Raw genomic sequence first — 23444 nt, forward strand, 5'->3', positions numbered from 1 at the left:
TGATTCACCACATAAACAGAATTAAAAATAGAAAACCATATGATCATCTCAAAAGATGCAAAAAAGGCTTCTGATAAAATTCAACACCCTTTCATGTTAAAAGCCCTCAACAAATTAGGCACTGAAAGAACATATCTCAAAATAGTAAAAGTCATCTATGGCAAACCCACAGCAACATCATTCTGAACGGGCAAAAGCTGGAAGAATTCCCTTATAGAACTGGAACAAGGATGCCCACTTTCACCACTCCTATTCAACATAGTACTTACTGGAGGTCCCAGCCAGAGCAATCAGACAAGAGAAATAAAAGGCGTTCAAATAGAAAGAGGAAGTCAAACCATCTCTCTTCAGACTATATGATGTTATATCTAGAAAACCCCAGTCTCTGCCCCCAAAGCTCCTAGATCTGATAAACAACTTCAGCAAACTCTCAGTATACAAAATCAATGTACAAAAATCAAGAGCATTTCTATACACCAGTAACATTCAAACTGAGAGCCAAATCAAGAACACAATTCCATTTACAATAGCCACAAAAAGAAAAAAGTACCTAGGGATACAGCTAATCAAGGAGGTGAAAGATCTCTACTATGAGAATTACAAAACATTGCTCAAAGTAATCAGAGATGACACAAACAAAGGGAAAAGTATTCCATGCTCATGGATTGGAAGAATCAATACTGTTAAATGTCCATATTGTCCAAAGCAATCTACAGATTCAATGCTATTCCTATCAAACTACCAACGACATTCTTCAAAGAATTAGAAAAAAACATTCTAAAATTCATATGGAACAACGACAACAACAAAAACAAACAAACAAAACAAGACAAAACAAAACAAAAAAAGGCCCAAATAGCCAAAGCAATTCTAAGTAAAAAGAACAAAGCTGGAGGCATTATACTACCTGATTTCAAACTATACTACAAGGCTACAGTAACCAAAAAATAGCATGGTACTGGTACAAAAACAGATACCAATGGAACAGGATAGAATCAATGGAACAGGATAGAGAGACCAGAAATAATGCCTCACACCTACCACCATCTGATCTTTGACAAAGCTGACAAAAACAAGCAATGGTGAAAAGACTCCCTATTCAACATACTGCTGGGATAACTGGATAGCCATATACAGAAGATTAAAACTGGATCCCTTCTTTATACTGTACATAAAAATCAACTCAAAATGGATTAAAGACTTAAATGCAAAACCTAAAACTATAAAAACCCTGAAAGATAACCTAGGACACACCATTCTGGACACAGGCCCTGGCAAAGATTTCATGATGAAGACTCCAAAAGCAGTTGCAACAAAAACAAACCCTGACAAACAGGACCTAATTCGCGAGCTTCTGCACAGCAAAAGAAACTATCAGCAGAATAAACCAACATTCCTAGAGAAGGGGAGAAAATATTTTCAAACTATGTATCTGAAAAAGGTCTAATATCTAGAATCTATAAGGAACTTAAACAAATTTACAGGCAAAAGACAACTCCATTAAAAAGTGGGCAAAGGACATGAACAGACACTTCTCAAGAGAAGAAATACACATGGCCAACAAGCATTTGAAAAATGCCCAATATCACTAACTGCCAGAGAAATGCAAATTAAAACTGCAATGAGATACCATCTCACACCACTCAGAATAGCTAAGTCAAAAAATAACAGATGTTGGCAAGGTTGCAGAGAAAAGGGAATGCTTATACACTTGGTAGGAATGTAAGTTCAGCCACCGTGGAAAGCAGTTTGGACATTTCTCAAAGATCTTAAAACAACTACCATTCAACCCAGCAATTCCATTACTGAGCATATACTCAAAGGAAAATAAATTGTTCTACCAAAAAGACACATGTATGTTCATCCCAGCAGTACACACTATATAGTAAAGACATGGAATCAACTTAGGTGCCCATCAACAGTGGATTGGATAAAGAAAATGTGGTACATATATGCTATGGAGTACTACACAGTGATTTTTAAAAAACAGTGAAATCATGTCCTTGGCAGCAACATGAATGCAGCTGGAGGCCACTAAGTGAAATAATGCAGGAACAGAAAACCAAATACTGCATGTATTTGTATTCTCACTTATAAGTGGGAGCTAAATACACCTAGACACAAAGATGGGAACAATCGACGCTGAGCATTACCAGAGCGGGGAGGGTGGGAGAGGGGTGACGGTTGAAAAACCAGTGGGTACCCTGCTCGCTACCTGGGTGATGGGATCATTTATACACCAAACCTCAGTGACACGCAGTATACCCATGTAACAAACTTGCACAAGTACCCTCTGAACCCAAAAGTCAAAAAACAAACAAAAAGAATGGATTTAAAGGATGAAGAAAGTTTGAATCCACCATTTTTTATTTGTGTGACCCATGTAGGTCATTTTGTATGGCGGAGCCTTAGTTTAAATGATCAAGAAAGGGTAATAACTTACATCTTGATATGACACGGTGAAAAATACTTCTGTAAGCTTTCTAAGCTGATATAGTGCATCATATTCAATATTACTTACTGATAAAGCTAACTATGTACTTCTGTATTACCAATATGCTAAGTCAATGATTTTCAAATATATTTAACAAACAACTGGTTCCACAAGTCTACATAAATTTCTGTAAATGCGGCTATGTTTTTTATGTCTGCTCTACCAATCTGTGGTTCAACTTTAACTGTGCAACAAGGTTTGGGGAAAACAACACAATGGATTCCTGCTCTTCTGCAGCTGAAAGCCTTTCAATTAGACCATTTTTGTTTCAGTAAAATAAAAGCAAATAAAATCCAAATGGTTTTTGGTTTCACTACCACCACAGAAACCCACATCAATTTGTCAACAGATCAAATAAAGATGAATTTGAATAATTTTTATTAATTTAATATGCCATCTAATTTTTATCCTTTAGAGAACTATACTCTTGACTACTATACTGCCTACCTTTCTCTGCTTTGAACACACCTTAAGCTTGTTCCAGTTTCAGGCTCCCTGTACTTGCTCTTCCCTTAAACAGTACTCTGCTCTCCTCTTCTTATAGCTCATTCCTTCTTGTGGTTCATGTCAGTACCATCTCCTCAGGGAGATTTTTATGTTATCAAAAGTTGTCTGTACTCCCATTGCTCTGCATCACATACTTCTATTTTGTTTTCTTTATATAGTTCTGACTGTTTGATATTTTGTTACTTGTTTGATGATTATTGTCTAGCTCCTCACTAAAATGTAGACCTTCATGTCTTATTAACTGTAGTCAACAAGAATAAAATCACCACCATTCTCCTAGTTAACTCAGAACTAGTTTGTTTATTTCTCTTGGAACTCTTTTACATATATTCCCAAATTATGGACTATTCTGAGAATTAAGGAGAAATGCTTACCTGTTGTTTGTTACTTTGGCAGGCTGCACTCAAATGCTTAAACCATAGCATTGCATTCATTCTATTGCCAGCTTGAAACTTGTATGAATTTCCTAAAATTATCCAAAACAAGGGGGAAATAATAAAAATGTAAGGACAATGACACATAATACTTATGCCAGATATTAATGAACAAATTAAACATGACTAGAGTTTTCAGTTTTAGAATTCTATTCACTTAACACCTCCATTTTATTGTATTTCCTATTTTTATTGTATTTCCAATACAATAAAGAATTCTTGATGCAACACATTTACATGCTATCATATATTCAGAAAGTCACTTTTGCTGCTTATGAATTAGAAGAAATAATTTTGTCTCCTTAAATGTTCTTAAGAATAAAATACACCTAAATAAAATAACTGTGTGGCATCTCAAATCTGTGTGGATAAGACTGCAGAATATTGGTTCTGAATACTTACTACTTAGATATCTAAATAATAGATTTTTTTTTTTTTTTGTGATGGAGTCTCGCTCTGTCACCCAGGCTGAGTACAGTGGCGTGATCTCAGCTCACTGCAACCTCTGCCTCCCAGTTTTAAGAGATTCTTGTGCCTCAGCCTCCCAAGAAGCTGGGATTACAGGTGTGCACCACAATGCCTAGCGAAGTTTTCTGTATTTTTAGTAGAGACGGAGTTTCACCATGTTGGCCAGGCTGGTCTTGAATTCTTGACTTCAAGTGATCTGCCTGCCTTGGCCTCCCAAAGTGCTGGGATTTACAGGCATGAGTCCCCACACCCACATCCGGCCTAAATATTAGTAGATGTTAAGTTTTAACATGCCAAAATGCTTCAACATGTTTAACACTTAAACACTCGCTATTTAGTATAATTAAGGATTAGTCATATAACATTGATAGACTATGCTTTTAGTCTTTAGTTACAAGACATTTGTCAAGGTTATTACAGATTTCCAGTTCTGCTGAGGGCCCTTGGGGAAAGTCTACGAGGCAACTTTTTCTCTTTTAAGAAATTAGAAATTCATTTGAGCTGTCCGTATTTAGTAGTTCCTATATTGACTTTAATTCAAGACTGACATATAATGAGGATATTTTAAATGGTTACATGTATTAAGGTGAGGAAGCAATAAGTTGAGAAAAGAAAGGATCCATGTACTATAGGCTGCTCTAAATTAAGCTTTATTTCCTTTTTTCACTGACCTAAGTTCTTTTTTTTTTTTTTTTTTTTTTTTTTTTGAGACGGAGTCTCGCTCTGTCACCCAGGCTGGAGTGCAGTGGCCGGATCTCAGCTCACTGCAAGCTCCGCCTCCCGGGTTTACGCCATTCTCCTGCCTCAGCCTCCCGAGTAGCTGGGACTACAGGCGCCCGCCACCTCGCCCGGCTAGTTTTTTGTATTTCTTAATAGAGACGGGGTTTCACCGTGTTAGCCAGGATGGTCTCGATCTCCTGACCTCGTGATCCACCCGTCTCGGCCTCCCAAAGTGCTGAGATTACAGGCTTGAGCCACCGCGCCCGGCCAGTTCTTTTTATTTCACAATTTTTGCTGAATTCTATTCTTTCCTTAATAACTGTATTCAATGGCTCAAGAACCTAACTATATTTAAGCATTATTCAGCTTTTCCTTGAGACTCTAACACTCAAATAACTTTTTCACTTTCCGAAGTAATTGTTTCTTCACCAAATGTTTAATTAGTCAAGTAACATTGTTACACTTGCTGAACTCAGACACAGACATTAGGTCAATGTGAAAAGAAGGCATATCTACAATTAATCTGGTCACAGCTACAATTTACATACTCACTCCCCCCCTGCAAAAAACCATTAGTACAGATAGACCTCATAAAATTTTGGCTACCTGAAGTAGTTCTATTAGGCAAGCTAAGAAAAACGGAAGAAAACAAAGAATCTGTTAACTAAATCCAGTGAAAATGCTCTCATCTTAAAATTTAATTTCATTAATTATGCCTTTGACATGGGAAGAAGGCTGGGGTTTTGAATTCAAAATTTTGAGTAGGCTTTTATACACCAACAGCAACCAAACAGAGAATCAAATCAAGAACTCAAAGCTTTTTATAATAGCTACAAAATAAAACAAAAAAACCACTTAGGAATATACCTAACAAAGGAGTCGAAAGATCTCTACAAGGAAACTACAAAACACTGCTGAGAAAAATCACTGATGACACAAACAAATGGAAACACATCCCATGCTCATGGATGGATAGAATCAATATTGTGAAAATGACCATACTGCCAAAAGCAATCTACAAATTCAATGCAATAGCCATCAAAATACCCCTATCATTCTTCACAGAATTAGAAAAAACAATTCTAAAATTCATATACAACCAAAAAAGAGCCCACCACAGTCGAAGCAAGACGAAGCAAAAAGAACAAATCTGGAGGCATCACATTAGCTGATTTCAAACTATACTATAAGTCCATAGTCACCAAAACAGCATGGTACTGGTATGAAACTAGGCACATAGACCAATGGAATAACATAGAGAACTCAGAAGTAAACCCAAATACTTACAGCCAACTAATCTTCAACAAAGCAAACAAAAACATAAAGTGGGGAAAGGACACCCTTTTTAACTAATGGTGCTGGGATAACTGGCTAGCCGCATGTAGGAGAATGAAACTGGATCCTTATCTCTCACCTTATACAAAAATCAACTCAAGATGAATTAAGGACTTAAATCTAAGACCTGAAACTATAAAAATTCTAGACAACAACATTGGAGAAACCCTTCTAGACACTGGCTTAGGCAAGGATTTCATGACCAAGAACCCAAAAACAAATGCAATAGAAACAAAGATAAATAGTTGGGACCTACTTAAACTAAAGAGCTTTTGCATAGAAAAAGGAACAGTCAGCAGAGTAAACAGACAACCCACAGAGTGGGAGAAAATCTTCACAATCTATACATCTGACAAAGGACTAATATCCAGAATCTACAATGAACTCAAACAAATCAGTAAGAAAAAAACCAGTCCCACCGAGAAGTGGACTAAGGACATGAATAGACAATTCTCAAAAGAAGATATACAAATGGCCAACAAACAAATGAAAAAATGCTCAACATCACTAATGATCAGGGAAATGCAAATCAAAACTACAATGCAATACTACTTTACTCCTGCAAGAATGGCCATAATCAAAAAAATCAAAAAACAGTAGATGTTGGCACGGATGTGGTAAACATGCAACACTTCTACACTGCTGGTGGGAATGTAAACTAGTACAGCCACTATGGAATACAGTGTGGAGATTCCTCAAGGAACTAAAAGGAGAACTACCATTTGATCTAGCAATCTCACTACTGAGTATCCACTCAGAGGAAAAGAAGTCATTATATGAAAAAGATACGTGCATGCGCATGTTTATAGCAGCACAATTCACAATTGAAAAATCGTGGAACCAACCCAAATGTCCATCAATTGACGAGTGGATAAAGAAACTGTGGTATATGTATGTCACAGAATACTACGCAGCCATAAGCAGGAATGAATTAATAGCATTTCCAGTGACCTGGATGAGATTGAAGACTATTAATTCTAAGTGAAGTAATTGAGGAATGGAAAACCAAACATCATATGTTCTCACTGATATGTGGGAGCTAAGTTATGAGGATGCAAAAGCATAAGAATGATACAATGGACTTTTGGGACTTGGGGGGGAAAGTGGGAAGGGGGACAAATGATAAAAGACTACAAACAGAGTGCAGTGTATGCTGCTCGGGTGATGGGTGCACCAAAATCTCACAAATCACCACTAAAAAACTTATTCATGTAACCAAATACCACCTGTACCCCAACAACTTATGGGAAAAAAATGTTGAGTAGGGTGTATTTATTCTGTAAATCAATCTACTTAATCTAAAAACAAGACATTTTGGTATTATTATTTTTTCCTGCCTCCAATATATTTGCTTACTTGTTTACTTAAAACACTGAAACATCACAAAAGTGGGATATCTGTTGATACAAAATAGCATCTGAACAGAGGTCAAAATATAGTTGTGAAGTCAATAAAAGGTAACATAATATAGTATTCCAGTTGTGAGCTACTGAAAGTATCTTCTTTCTGGTACTGGTCAACTGCTAGCAGTTATGATGTAAGAAAAGCAACCACTTGAGGATATTTTCTGATGAGCTTTGTGGTATCCACTACAGTCACAGGTAGAGTAAGGATGTACGATGTGATTCTACATGGCCCATCCTCCAATTTCTCATATCTACTTTATAAACTCCAATGGTCAATAGCCAGTTATTTTATTCATAAGTGTCTCTCTACATACTGTATGTAAAATATTATAATTAACTTGGAAAGTAATCTGAGCCAAATATATTCAGAAAGTCACTGTTTTGTTGCTTATGGATTAAAATAAGTAATTTTGTTTTTAAATATTCTTTAGAATAAAATACATCTAAATAAATACAGTAATTGTGTGGCATCTCTAGATCTGTGTGGATAAGACTGCACAATATTGGTTCTGAATAATTAAAAGTGATAGAATAAATATTTAAAGGAAAACTGCCACTTTCAGAACTTAAGAATAATAATCCATTTCAAGGTATTGATGAAGGAAGGAGTATGGACTATATGGCAAGTCTCTAAAAATTTGAAGTAACAGTGGGGTTATATATTCTCAAATTCCCTCCCTCCTTTCCTAGTTAGGTCTCTAGGGATTAGCTGGGCTTTCTGATTTTCAAGCATATGCCCATGTAGCAAAGAAAATAAGCTCCAAAAATACTATTAAAATACATAATGGGACAAAAGTATTTCCCAATAGATAAAACTACACAAACACTTTCCCTCTTGAGTATTCCAGTGAAACTAGGTTTTGGCTCATCAAGTTCTCCATGTATGCATAAAACATTCTATATAGACATATATACATACACACATACATACATACATATACACAAACACATATATACATGCAGTATCATAAGCCCCAGTTATTCTAACAATTCACCTTTCTCAGAGTCAGTCAGCAGGAAGAGATCAGGATGTTCAGGGTCATCAGCCATCATCACCATCCATCCTACCACAGATACGTTCTTATTGGATGTTGATTTGAACTGAGAGAAAAAAAGATAATTAGTGGAAACAGAAAATTTATGGCTTATTCTAAGCAAAACTTCGGTGTTAGGGAGTGTATTTTCAGTTTCTCCTAATGAAAGATGAGATTTGTGACTTCATGCTGGGTCTTGGTCAGCCTGGGTCCTTTCACTGCTAAATTTCATCCTAGGCATGCCTTCTTCAGATAATCTCCTACTTTCCAGACCTTCCCAGCTTCAACTCTTCATCAAAACCTAACTGCTCTATTCTCCATTCCCAGAGAGCATAATATGTTTGTGAATATGATATATTAATCTGTTGTTTTTTTCTGAATTACTATACTACTCCTTATAGGAAGGACATTTGCATTTTAGTAGCTATGTTATCTTAAATCTGATGATGTAACAAATCAGAGAGTTCTTTTTTTTTTGAGACAGTTTCACTCTGTTGCCCAGGCTGTGGTGCAGTGGTGTGATCTCAGCTCACTGCAACCAGGTAATTCTTAATGACAATACTCTTACTTGCATTTTTCAAAAAAGAGGGGTATTCTTAGCATGTCTATTACTTTTGTAGTTAACTATTCTTTTGTTATTATTATTTTAGCTACAACTTCCTTTTTTTTTAAATCCTGAGAAAGGGCAGTTATAAAAGAAGAACAGGTTGGCTTAAGCTAGTGCTTAAGAACATGTATGTGAAGCCATTCAGGTACTGTTTAAAAATGAAGCAGTGCATTGTATAAGGAAGTGTACATGGTAAAACACTAAAAAATAAGGTGACAATTAACAAGAAATTCAGGACAGTGATAGGCTGTCGATATGGTTGACAGGAAAGAAGTGGATGCCTCCGGGAAGGCTGTGATAGTTCTAGTAACGTTCTGTTTCTCATACCGGGTGGAGAGTATACAAGTGTTCATTTTATTATGCTTTAAAATGTACATGTACACTACCTATCTTTTGTATGTATGATATGCTTCACGATTAAAGGAAATGGGAAAAAGAATGAACATGGCACATTTACAACAACATGAAATTGAAATATGAAAGCTAAAGAAATCAGTAAGTTTTAGTACTGGGAAGAATGAAATTGGCCCTACCACAGGACTGTTGATTTGACAGCTCATAATGTACTTCAACATGAATAGTATGATCTTCTAATATTCTTTTCCTAAGCCTAAAAACCTCTACCTCAATTCCTTTTTTCAAAAAATAAAAAGTAACTCAAGCAACATAAACTGCTTCAGAAACAGGGATGAAACTAGAGTGCAAATGCCCCTTGACCACCCGCTGAATCCCATCACATTCCCTAGACATAATCATCACTTGAGGTGACAACCTCCAGACCTTATTCTATGCATTTATTTTATCAGAGGCTTGTGTCATTGTTGCTGCTGGTTTTTACCTATTAATGGGGGATATATTTACTCTCTGACTTGTGTTTTTCACCTATCAGTAACCATTTCCTTATTGATGAGTATTTTGGATATTTCCAGATTTCTGTTGTCATAAATATTATAGAAATGTTCTTCTACAGATAATCTTTGTGCACTTGTTCAAACATTTCTGTAGGACAGATTCTCAGATGAGGAATTTCTGGTTATTATCAAGCTAAATACTGACTAGGACTGGCCACCATAAAAACAATACCAATTTAGATTTCTACCAGCCATGGATGACAGTCTGCTTCCCCATATCATGACCAATGCTATATCATCAATCCTTTAAATTTTTGTCTAATGGCAAGAAAGTGTCTCCCTTAATTTGCATTTTTAAATAGTTAGTGAGGTTGATCACCCTACCCACACAAACTCCGTTCTTCATAGGCAAAAAAAATATATACTTTATAGAATACTAAAATAGGGTATACGGACTTCCATATGTCCCACTTCTGGGTTTATATACATACATGAACAGGTATATTTTAATCTATGATTTTTTTTCTCCTCCAGCTTTTTATTTTGAAAAAATTCAAACTGTATAGAAGTTGAGAATGCCACGATTAGCCATATATCCTTAATCTACATTTTTGTATTTGTTTGATCTCTCTGAACATTCAAATGCAAATTGCAGCTATCATAACATTGAACCCTAAATATTTTAATGTGTCTTTTAATAACAAGAATATATTCCTATACAATCACAACATAATTATCATTTCTAAGAAACTGGACAACCATATAAAGTCCATATTACATTTTCTTACATTGTTCCAATAATAACCTGTATAGCTTTTCAAATTTTTTCTCCAATATAACTCCAGGATTCAACTAAAACATACACTGCATTTAGTTGTCAAGTCTCCTTTAATCTAGAACAGTCCTCCTGTCCCCCTGCCCTTACTCCACCTGCCAAGTTTTGGTCTTTTTAAGAATCTAGGCCAGCTGTCTCTTAGAATGTCCCACAATTTGGATTTGATTATTTCCTCGTAAGATTCAGGTTAAATTATTTTGGCAAAAATACAATATAGGTGGTGCTATGTTTAAATAGTGATTTTAATCCTTTGTCTGTTGCTTACATATAGCAGATATTTTCCTCCAATCTATTTGTATTTTAACTTTATTTGAAAATAATTAAAATTTTTTTCTTCCATTTAGTTCTGTGCCATATCTTTTCTATCTCAAAATTAATACTATAGATCTAGACCTGTCTCTATACACTCTATCCTGTTCTTCAAATTTATTCTTTAATTATATTTTAATTTAATTAGAAAAGATGAGAAATGTAGTCAATTTCCTTGGTACTCAATAAGATTTTCTCCCAACACACTATGCTTTAATTTCCAAACATTATGCATACATTACCGATCAGAAACCTCATATAATTAAAAACCCAAACTATAACATAATAGTAACTTTTTATGCATAAGCAACAATGCAAAGCATAAAACAATATTTAACATATCCATTAGATGACAAATTCAGTTATAACTTCTTTAATTTGGACTTTTTCTAATTGAAACTAAGAAAAAACAAAAACCCAAAAAACCACTTTATTTTGAATAATGACTTTTCTATAATAGTCAGCTAAGTGAAATCTAGCCAGCAAGACCTCAGTGTGGCTATGTGAAAAGTTACTTTCTACATCTGAAGATAAAGGATTTAACTGAACTGAATGAATCCAACTTTTTTCTCCCTTTGAGAACAGCAGTACTAACTCTACAAATTGTTTCAGCAAAACTAATCTGTGTAAATGTTGTAGGGTATATAGGCATTATTGTCAATTTGACCAGAATACAAAAAATATTCACAGTAGAAATCTCCATGATCATTCACTCAAGTCCTTTATCTCAATGCAAGAGCTATCTAAACAATTATATAATAATAGTGAGCAAAAAACTAGTACTTAAGAATACATATGATCCCACTGAGGTACAGTTAAAAAATGAAACCATGAATTAATTAGGGAAACATATATGCTAACACTCTGAAGAAAAGCAAGACAATGAGTCATGATGGTCAGGAGAGTGGCAGGTGGTGGGTATGGTTGATAAAGAAAGGCAATGCTATCTTATGGTACTTCCCACATTCATTTAAACCAAAAATGTTCTTTTCTATACCTCCGGTTTGATTAAAGGGCTAAAACTGTGAGAATAAAGAAGAGTTTCTCTGAATTACTCTGAATTACTCTTAACCAAATTACAGTATCATTTGGTTAAGTTTTAAGTAGAAAAAGGACATAGATTTTTCTTCACTGGCTTACCTTTCCTCAGTAGGATAAACCACTTAATTTTTCTCCCCAAAAATATGTGACTTAGAAGTAAAATTCCTCTCAAATTTTATTAATGCAACATAGAAAATCATTCTTCCTTTCAAAGATTCTATGTAAAAACAAACAGCATGCAAAAGAGATTTATAGGAAAATTCTACAGGGTGAAAAAAAGGCTTCTTTTAAGTAATCTGAAGCACAAGAAAGTGACTGAAGTAACTGTTGTAACTGATCATTCCTCTTCATTGTTGGGAAGAATCACTAAACCAGAGACTGAGGTGGAAAGAACTTTAGATGTTGGCCCCACATTTCCACATTTTGCTGGTTAGGAAAGGAAATTCCAAGGCAATAGTTTTGAACAATATTGAACAGGAAACCCAGATCTGAGAAAGCTTTGGTGACAAGATAGATAAGCTTAATGTGCAGTTTTGACATCTGCAATGGAAAAATGGTATTCAAAAAAGAAATAAATGTAAAAACTTTTGGACTAGAAGATAGGAAAAAACAAGAGCAAACCCCAAAAACCTTTGTATCCCATTAGGACTGCTTTCTTTAGAACCATGAACAGTCTGTGAAACCATGCTAAAAATGTAGAGAACAAATACTTACATGTTTTCGTTCTGTAGCCTTTAGAGATTTGGCAGCATAGTAAAAAAGCTGTGTCCCACACAAAGCTGCCCAATATTTTGTCCAAGATGCTACCTGGATAGGACAAACACATGAATATACTATTAAAATGCTCCTGGTTTCTTAGATTCTTTACATTCTAAGTGCCAATGATCAAGTCCACTTCACTTCAACCAAAGGACTAACCTCAGAGTTGAGCTGTATCACTTCTGAAATCTTAATACCAAATACTCCTGTCACTTCCATCTAACTACCTACCTGTTTGCAGATCCACATACTCAGTCTTTCTTCCAGCTACAATAAAATAGTTAACCCCGATTCTATCTAAAGACAAACTCAACTCTCTTTTTATGCCCTAGATTCCAACTATCTCCAAGAAGTTTGCTTTTGCAATTAACTCCACTGCTTCTCAATCTCTCTCCCTCTACCATCCTTATACAAATGAACCTTAAAATCCCTTTAAAATCCCTCCTTTGACCTATCTCCTTACACCCCAGACACCAACCAATTTCTCTGCTCCTTTTCACAGTGTAACTTCTTGCAAGGGAGTCTCTAAATCTTGCCTCTACTTCTGTTTTGCCCATTTTCTACTCAACTCACTTCATTTGGCTTTTGGGTCATCAAGGTCACTGATGATTGTTAATTTTAGCAAAGCCTCCGTCCTCATCATAGCCAGCCTCTTAGCAGCATCTGACCCAGCTGGCCACTCTTTCGTTTCTGAAGTATTGTAACTGCTAGGCTTCTGGGATAACAGTTCCTTAATTTTCCTTTATACTCTTCTTTGTGGGAGACCTTCAACGCTACAGAGCCCCATCTCCAACCCTGTTTTCTTCTCTAGCTATACTTTCTTCTTAATCTATCATCCAGATCCATATTTCAAATACTATCTATCTGTATGCTAATGACTCCCAAATCTCTCTCCCTGCCACCTCTCTGCTAACCTCATGATCCACACTGTTTCAAGAGCCACAATGACATCTCCACTTGAATGTTTAATAAGCATATCAAACTGAACTTGGCCAAGACTGACCTGCCCCCTATTTCAATAAATGTCCCCAACATCCACCCACCTCAGTCCCCAAACCTAGAAGTTATCTTTGTTTTCATGCTTTCTCTTATACATCACACTTAATTTATCATCAAACAACTCCAGCTTTTGCCTCCTACCTGATCTCCTCCACCTTCCCCAATTTCAATGGGGAAACTGAAATGCGTAAACTATACAAGCCTTCTTGTCTCCTGAACTCTAGATAGTCACACAGCTAACTTACCTACCTCATTCAGATCTCAGCTCAAATGTTTTGCCACGGTGGCATCCCTCCTTGTTCCATCATTCTGTATCCTATGACCTTATTTTAAAGCCTTATTCTCTATTTCTCCTCACTGGAATGTAATCCAGGAGGAAGACACTTTGCCTCACCTTGTTCACTGCTCTATTTCTAGCATTCAGCACACAAAAGGTATGGTAATGCTTCAACTGACATGCAATTCTGTGTTCATTAGCCTGTCTAAGAGATTCCTGATTTGTATGTGCCTTTGGCTTACTGTGATATAAGCAGCAAAGTAAGATTACTTATATGAAGCCCCCATTTCTTCAAAAGCTTTAAGTGTGAATATATATCAAAGGTTTTATATTTCAAATTTGAGAAAGGGAAAAAAATTGTTCCTTAGTAGTCAAACTACTATGCTGGTGTTCAGGAAGAATAAACTTCTTTGGTACATATTAAGAGCTCAGTTCCACCAGTCTTCCTTTTTTTCCCCCCAATATACTTATGGTTTGGAAAGCATTTTATATTTGTGTTCTATTTTATGTAGAAAACAAAACTGTATTACAGGCATTTAAATAAAATGATAAAGCATAATCAAATTCCAGTTTTTAGGGTTGTTACTTTTTATTTTCTACTTTACCTAAACTTAATACTAAAATACTTCTTCATGATATACTTTCAGGGTTTTCTAAGAAATAATTTGGTATAAGAACTATAACGGGGGTAAAAAAAAGTACAGGATTTAAGCACCGTTAACACATGATTTAACAGAAATCTATATGGCACATATAATAACACTTTATGTTAAGAAAACATGGTAAAGCAAATGTGTACAATAGTTTCCCTCTTATCTGTGGTTTCAGTTACCCACAGGCAACGATAGTGTAAAAAAATTTTTGGAAAATATGAAAAGTAAACAACTCATAGATTTTAAAATCACTTGTTGTTCTGAGTAATACAGTTCTAATCTGTCCTTCTGTGGACACAATCATCCCTTTCTTTGTCCAGCATCTCCACACTATATGTGTTACCCTTGTGGCCCACTCCCTACTGCTTCCTTAAGTGAAAAGAAAAGTTCTTGGCTTAAGGAAAGAAAAATTAGACGCTAAGGTTGCTGAGATCCATGGTAAGAACAAATTTTCTATGTGTGAAATTACGTAAAGAAGGAAAAAGAAATTCATGCTAGTTTTGCTATTGCATCTCAAACTGCAAAAGTTATGGCCACTGTGTGGGGTTAAGTGCTTAGTTAAGACAGAAAAGGTATTATATTTGCAGATGGAAGATATGAACAGAAACATGTTCCAAATGATGGTAATGTGGTTTGGTACTATCTGAGGTTTCAGTAATCCCCTGAGGGTCTTGAAATGGATGACCCAAGGATAAGCGGGGAGGACCTTATTTAATATTATTTCAAGTCTACTATAATCAGGCTTTATTTTAATTGTTCTAGCACTTTACAGAGTCTTATATACATTTGTATATTTTTAGAGGTGTATTAAAATATCATATGATGAAATCTTACTGTAGGCTTTTTGCCTTCTTTTAACAAAGTTTTTCTCCTGAGAACACCTTGAATAGTAACAGCTCCTGGATATAAATGTACTGCCAAATCTTCTGATTCTGCAGAACTATAATGATGAAGAAAAGAACACATAAGAGCTTTTGTCTATAATAGTCATTAATTAGGTACTTAAAAAAATGTAATTATTCTTAATTTTAATTTTAAAACTTTGTTACTTTATTCAGAGCTGAGGCGACACTGACAATTTTAAAGGTTTATTAATCTTGAAATTTATAAGCTGTCACAAAAAGTTGATTAGAAAGTTATTAAAGTCAGCAGATGGTTAAAAAACACACTTTATTACATATTTGAACAAGTATAATTTAGAAAGAATGCAGTAATTCACTTAGTAAATATTAAATTAAAAATTTAAGATTTATTTTCTTCTTAACATGCCACACTGCAACACTCTTGTAACCTTATTTTCCCCATAGAAACTTTAAGTCCTGGTAGGAAAAATGAGGATTCTATTTGTTAAAAGCATTTAAGTATAATAAAACTGAAAATAAAAAGAGAAGCTCAAAAAGAAAAAAAGAAAACTCATGCTTTAATTATAAAATAGCAGAAAGTAATAAAGTCAATAATAATATATTTTAAAAACTAGCTTTCTGCAATACATTTTAATAACATTTAAATGGTGTCAATGGTAATTTGCTCTCCACGAAAGGAAAAAACTCAAACCCCAAGATTTCCTTTTCATGTATCTTTAAAAAAAAAATCACAAAATAACCAACACTTTAATATCTTTCCCTAATTGATTTAAGGTCCAATGTTTAATACAATAATTAATGATTTCTACATGAGCCAATTAAACATACATGCTGATAAAAATGTCACTGGTGACTTGACATAAGCTGCAGAATTCCTATAAGAGCAATGAAAACTAAAGTTTGCCAGTTTATTCCTTTGGGATTATTTAGGTGTCTTCAAAGTGACTTAAGAACCTATAAACCAGTAGAAATTTCATGCTAGAGCTATTTATATTCAGGGAGGTATATGCAGGGAGATAAGACACCATCAAACTGACATAAAGTTTGCTTCTGAAGTTTAGTATTTTGTTGTATTATGAATTGATTACCCATCACCACTAAACCCCACGTTCCTAATCAATACACCACCCTTATCTGCCTCCACAGCTAATAACAGTCCAAAAGAGACCTGGTTTAACTAGATGAACAACTGAACAAATATGAATTTAAATATACAAATGATTATTTTATGAAACAGACTTGTCTACATTCAGGACCTGTAGTTTATCTGAAAAACTTTTTAAAAAGACAAATCAAATGTAAATTTATTAGCAAAGTAAATGCTTTGATTACAACTTATGAATAAATAAGCAGATTTTTATATTGTTCATTCAAAAACTATCAGCATTAGAAAGACCTGTGCAGTTTAAAGGCTACCAACTTGGAAGCATTTTAAAATATGTAACATTAAGATGCAAGTTTTGGCAATTAGCTCTGTGGATCAGAAAGAATAGTTGAAATTTATCTTCACATTAGATCTCGGAAAGAAAGTTTTTCTGGGTAATTTGTTTAGTTTTTAAATCAATTAGTTGAGAAAGAAGAGAAATAATGTCAGACCACACCCATGTAAGCCAATCACCAACACCATAAGGGAGTTCTGTGACCCCTGAATGCAGGGGAATTGTACCTGCTGGCCTTCATGTGACTTCGATAGCCATTTCGTGCCACTCTTGTCACCGGGCCGAGAGAATGGTATAATCTGTTCCTGTTGGATTCCATTATAAATTGTATGTATTACATATACTTTTATTCACACAGCCATTATCAATACCTAGAACAGTATAATAGTTTCTTCTTGTAATATAGCTTTCTAAATCTTACAAAAGGATAGTATGTGTGATTGTTCCTCTTTCTTTTTTAAAGCATGCAGCATAGATTTAAAAAATTTTTTTCTTCTACTGTTGACTCTAGAAATACTTAGAGGTATTTAGTACACATCATATATTTATATATATATTCACTTTCACAAATCTGCTAAAAGAATTAAAGAGCTATTTATAGCCAAATAATAAAAAAAAACCTGAAAAATACTTCAAATTTGCTTACATTTCTATACCACTTCTTGGATTCCAGTTTAAATATGATGCCCGGATTTATATAAGTAATTCATTTTTATTATATGTCCCTATGAAGACACCTAAAAACAATGTGGCTTGTAAACTTAAAACTCATGAGGAAAACTTTATTTTCCTCTTTATCCTTTATAGTAAATAAAACTAATAAAAGAAATGAACTGAGTAATATAGGCATTATTTCTACATTAACTGACAAAGCCAATAAATGATAAAAATGATGAGTTAATAATTATCCAAAATGGTACATAATAGTTAAAAACAAAAAAAATAAAAACAGACACATAAAAATACTGATACTTCTTTGCCTAGGAAAACCCGAAAGTAGCACTGTTGATAAATGATATTTTGAAGAAAAAGCATTATTTTAGCAACTTGTATTTGATGTCTATCTAGAAAATAAGAACAGAAAATGGTATGTTAACATTCAGAGTACATTTTTCAACTTCACTATCCATGAGTAGTACTTTAAATCTTAGTTCTTTATTCACTTTCTATTATTTCATGTCTGAATCTTGCTGGGCAGCATTCATTTCACTGTTCTCAAAACGTTCCAAGAGCCCACTAATTTAAACTTGGAATAAGAAAAGTAGATTTTTTAGCCACAAATGTCTGCAAAGCAAAACATCTGTTATAAAGGAAAAAAATTGTTTTGAGATGTGAAGGTAACATCATTAAATACTGTCTTCATAAGTAACCTGTTGGGATGAGAACAGATTATTTAACACACCACCATTCTGGTTACTCATAAGTCAAGCAATCTAAAAAACAATTTGGTTAATCAATATTTTTTAAATATAAAGATTACAATATACTCTATAATCAACTTCTGATGGTATTACATTCTTTCTAGAGGGAAAGACAATTTGAACAAATTCAGACAACATATCAAAGGCAATTCTTGTGTTTTTCACATTTCAGGCAAACCCAAATGAATAGATCAAAAGTAAAGGTTGGAAGGAAAATAATACAAAAATAAATAAAAATAATTTGTTTTTACTTATTATTATCTCACAAAACAAAGAGAACAAAAGTTGGGAACGCTGATAATTAGAGTAGAAAGGATTCAAAGTACTTTGCAATGTAGAACTTATAAACAAAATCTTAACCACATAATAGTGAGAAATCTTTATGAAGTCACATAAAAAGGATCTATTTTTCCAATTAAACAGCATGAAATTTATGATTTCAAATAAAATTTGATTTAAACTTGTTTTCTAAAATTGTGACTGATAAGGAGTTAGGCAAATAAACATTTTCAACTTCAGTATTAATATGACATTTAACATTCAATCTAAATGACCCTCTTTTTGAGTAATGAATACAGGTATTTTTAGAAACTTAGTTCATATACAAAAGGGGAGCAATTATTTTAGTCAAGAGCCAAATATCTTATGAGTCTGAAATGGCAGAACTGAAATGGTCAGTGAAAACATAAGAATCCTAATGGACATTTAATAAATAATTATTTGCCTTGTTCAGTCACATTCTTCAGATCTTATATGTACTTAGACCTCAATATAGCATGATATAGCAGACGATAGCTTTAACAGCTTAAAGCAACAAAGGAAGGAGAAGGGAGCACAACTTACAGTATTTCAGTATGAAAGTGTACTCTGAAAATTTTGAGTTTATGACAGTTTAAATTCAAACCTCAACTTGCTTTACTTGTATAATTTAAAATTTATTAAATCATTTTGTCTTTGACAAAGTAGCAGAGAATAAAGTTGACTCTTCCACTAAATGCCTTAAAATTACTTAAATGAACCAGAACTTAAGGAAATAATCTTTTGAATACCTAAGCAGGTTACTTGTCGATGACTGGTTATTATTTTTAAGCTATAATTTTAAATGTATTAAAATTCAAATACATGTGTCATCCCACCAAATAAACATTTAGAGATAAGACTATCATTCATTCTCATTACTTACATATCGAAACTTAAATATCAACTTCTAATTTCTTTTACCAGTAGAAAACTTAATCGCTTACAGATATGTAGTAAATATTATCTCTTAATTTTGTATTATCACATTATTTAACCCAGACAAAATAAACTCAAAGTAGTTCAAATGGACAATTTATCTTACCTTTCAAAAGCAGGCCATGAGGTCTCTTCACTTAGTTCAGAACCATCACTGCTACCTAAAATGAAAAGTTATTCTATTTTTTAAACATCAGAATTATCTCTCTTAGTTTGCATTTCACAATTTAAAAATAAATTAACGAACCTATGCTCATAAAATGACAATCACATTGTGGGTGAACATATCCACATATTAATTCTTTATTCTAATATTACTGCTGTATTTTGCAATATATTGGAATACAGTTGACACGACAACCTAAAATAACAAAATAGCATAAAACATTTTTGCTTGCCTACTTGTAGCTGAAATTCATTATGTCAATAAACAATTTTTCCTACCATTAGTGAAAATAAAATAACACAAAGTTTCTTATTAGATTTGTCATAATTTAGGACCAATATAATTATAAAATCCTTGGAGATTCATGGCACACTTCTTTCTCTTGTATCAAAGTCCATTACTACCCTAAGTATAAAAAGCCTAATGAAATCCAATTCTTTGTCTCTAGAGACAAAGTTAAAGAGGATGGAATCTCTAAATTTAAAAAACCAAAAACTGGCGCTATAAAAATGTAACAATTTTCTCTTTGGCCAAAAGATCAGTTAAAATAAAATGGTCTTCAAACAGAATGTTTAAAATTAGCTAGAGGGGGAAAAAAAAAACAACAAAAAAACTATGGGGAATGAATTCAGAGTCCAAAACAGCTTAGTTGACTTAAATGTTACTTTAAAGATAATTCTGGCTCTCAATAAAATTAGGATGACTAATAGGTCAAGTTAAATTGTCTATCAGACAGGGTTCTAAGAAGAGAGACTATTTTACAAGCAGGATTCTGAAAGACTCAAATTCTAATGCTGTAAGGTAAGCATCAGATACCTGTAATGGATGCTGTAAGGTATCCATTAGACTCATCTCTCTTAGAGACGATGGATTAATACCCTTCTACGGGTTTGCAATGGCACTAGTTATGTACCATCCTTGGATAAACTGAGATAACAATCACTGAAATAATCTTCTGTATTGTATGGTTCAGAAGAAGAACCAGAGGTAACCTGTGCTGGTGGTGGGGTTTTGTACATTATCTACAATATCTTTTGATTTGTGGCACTATGTGGTAAAGACTGAAAATTTAAGCATAATTAGTATAACTTATTTGTAGAAAATGTAAGCATGAAGCTCAGAGTTAATCTGCTTCCCTTAGTTAGCTACGTGAGACTACTCAAGATTATCTAGGATAGATATCACATTAGAAAATGTTTGAAGCCATTGTTCTAAGCACTGGTTAATTTTCCCACAGTATTTTCAAAGCCTTCACTGAAGATTAATATTGCATGTAAAAGTTAAAGCTAAGAAAAAAAAAAACTCTTGTGTATGTTAATACCTATCATCTTATGGTAACAGACTTACTCTTTTTATCATATTGTTAAAGCTTTAAAACAAAAATCCTCGAAAGTAAATGCCTATGTGTAATGTTCTTAATTTACAAACTAGGATGCAACGATCTTTTACCGTTTACCTACTTAGCCTTAGAATAATTAAAAAATAAACACAAATGCAAAAATCTGCTCTAAAAGAGAAAAGTCTCCACACTGAAATGCTAACTATAACTCAATAAAATAACTAAACAACAATCTTGTGGTAACCAAAAGGACATCTATGAAAAGTAAAAGCTATAAACTATAGAATAATTCTCACTATAACACTTATGATGAGCAAGAATAAAATATTACATACTTGAGAGTTGTAATTTTAAAAATTACTTTGTGCTTTAAGTGGCATGCCAAATTCTTATGTGTAGAAAATTTTTGACTGAAAAAAGTTCTTTCCTTTGCAAAATTATTCTTCAGACTGAAATTAATATTTGCATATAGGCACTCAGAACATTAATAAGAGGTATTTCAGGTGACAAACTTGTCTTTTAAAAAAATTTTATCATTTATTCACTTGCATTTTTATATAAAAAGGGGACTATCAGAATAAACAACTGCTGAATGGTAATGGAGAGCTCTGAAATAATGATTCCTGTGCCTCAGCATCCTAAGTAGCTGGGATTACAGGCATGCACTATTACACCCCAATGATTTTTGTATTTTTAGTAGAGATGGGGTTTTGCCATGTTGGCCAGGCTCATTTTAAACTCCTGACCTCAAGAGATCTGCCCATCTGGGACTCCCAAAGTGCTGGGATTACAGGCGTGAGCCACCCTGCCCCGGCCTGTATGAATAATTTCTAATTGTAAAAAGAAATAATGTTCATCTAGAAGACTCAAAAATTAAAAGTTTAGGAAGTAAAAACAAATCCCTCTCTTAATCTCACATCCCTTTCTAATATGGTCCCAATTTTCTGCTCTTCTTCACATTAGCTATTTCTGTTTCCTCACCTCTCATTTTCAAATCTACTCCAATCCAGGCCTTGCCCTGACACTTCCATGAAGCAACTCTTACCAAGGTCACCAATGACTTTTATTTTGCCAAATCACCTCCGTCAATGCCCTGTTCTCATCTTAGCTCTCTTTTTTTGCATTTGATATTCACACATTCAGTACTTTCCTCCTCCTTGAGATACTTCATCTACTGGGCTTTTGTTTTTTTCCCCCTACTTCATTGATCTCTCTTTTTTAGTTTCCTTTGATGACCCATCCTTCATTTAAAAAATAATCAGACTTCTAAATGTGAGAATGTTTTCTTATTTATGTACACTCTCTCTTTAGGTACCCTCAACCAATCATGGCTTATAAATATGCTACCTCTCATATATCTTCAGACCTGACCTTAACCCTCTGAGCTCTAGATTCATATATTCAGCAACCTACCTGACATCTCCATAGGGACTAAACATGTCCAAAACAGAACTGATTCCCCAAATTCAGTCCCCCTTCACAAACACTTCACTGCCCACAGATTACTCTGTCTTCTCTACCTTGGTAATAGCATCATCATCTAACTATTATGCTTGTTTAACCCAAATAGCCTGAAGTCATCCTTAACTCCACACTCTTCCTCCTCCCCATATTCAAATCACATGCAGTTAACTAATTCAACCAGTCCATATGTTCTTTTTCCACCTTCTTCAAATGCTTCCCCTTCTGGAGTTAAAAACAGCAAGCACTTTTAAAACCATTACAAATTATTAACTTCATCCTGTATTTAACTGCTACTTTGTTTTCTAACCAAATTTTCTCTATGTGTGGTGGGGTTTTTTTCCAGTCAAGTTTTGTTAACATTTTTATTTAATGTTAAATTACAACCCTCTCAGAGAAGTATTTCTCACCTATTGATATTCCACTAGAAAGAGTAGAACTTTCAGCTTGGCCTCGAGATGGCGCATGGGGCTCCATGACGCTATCATCTAACAGATGTCTTGGCCCTGCATTTGGAAATGTTGCACTCTTAAATTCTGCGGTGTTCATTTTATGAATGAAACTGGAAACAAAGAGAAAAAAAAGTCATATCTTTTATTATTGTTACTAATTTAAAAACTGCTCTTTATATAAAGATTTAGGACATAAAAGATTTACCTGCTAACTGTCATACTCAGATCTTACCATAAAAGCCTCAAATGAACAGTTCAGGGAAAATGTTTTAGGAAACCTGGCCATATCTATCTATATAATTAGAGCATATTTTAAAATAATTTCATTTTGAGCCTCA

General features: G+C 34.0%; 1 protein-coding gene across 6 annotated transcripts in view; it reads right to left on the reverse strand.

Moving 5' to 3' along the window:
- RALGPS2 (Ral GEF with PH domain and SH3 binding motif 2) overlaps nt 1-23444 on the reverse strand; it is a 242347-nt gene that overhangs the window by 11295 nt on the left and 207608 nt on the right. For 5 of the 6 annotated variants that reach the window (XM_050783529.1, XM_050783520.1, XM_050783536.1 and 2 more), the window contains 7 exons: nt 23065-23216; nt 19795-19849; nt 17259-17336; nt 15564-15669; nt 12756-12848; nt 8360-8465; nt 3376-3467 (listed from right to left, as the gene is read on the reverse strand). In XM_050783529.1, coding sequence (XP_050639486.1) covers nt 3376-3467; nt 8360-8465; nt 12756-12848; nt 15564-15669; nt 17259-17336; nt 19795-19849; nt 23065-23216 — 682 coding nt within the window. The remainder of the gene's footprint in view (nt 1-3375; nt 3468-8359; nt 8466-12755; nt 12849-15563; nt 15670-17258; nt 17337-19794; nt 19850-23064; nt 23217-23444) is intronic. The other variant, XM_050783550.1, reaches the window with a different exon arrangement.

This window comes from Macaca thibetana, chromosome 1 (genome assembly GCF_024542745.1).
Source record: "Macaca thibetana thibetana isolate TM-01 chromosome 1, ASM2454274v1, whole genome shotgun sequence".
Lineage (NCBI taxonomy): Eukaryota > Metazoa > Chordata > Mammalia > Primates > Cercopithecidae > Macaca > Macaca thibetana.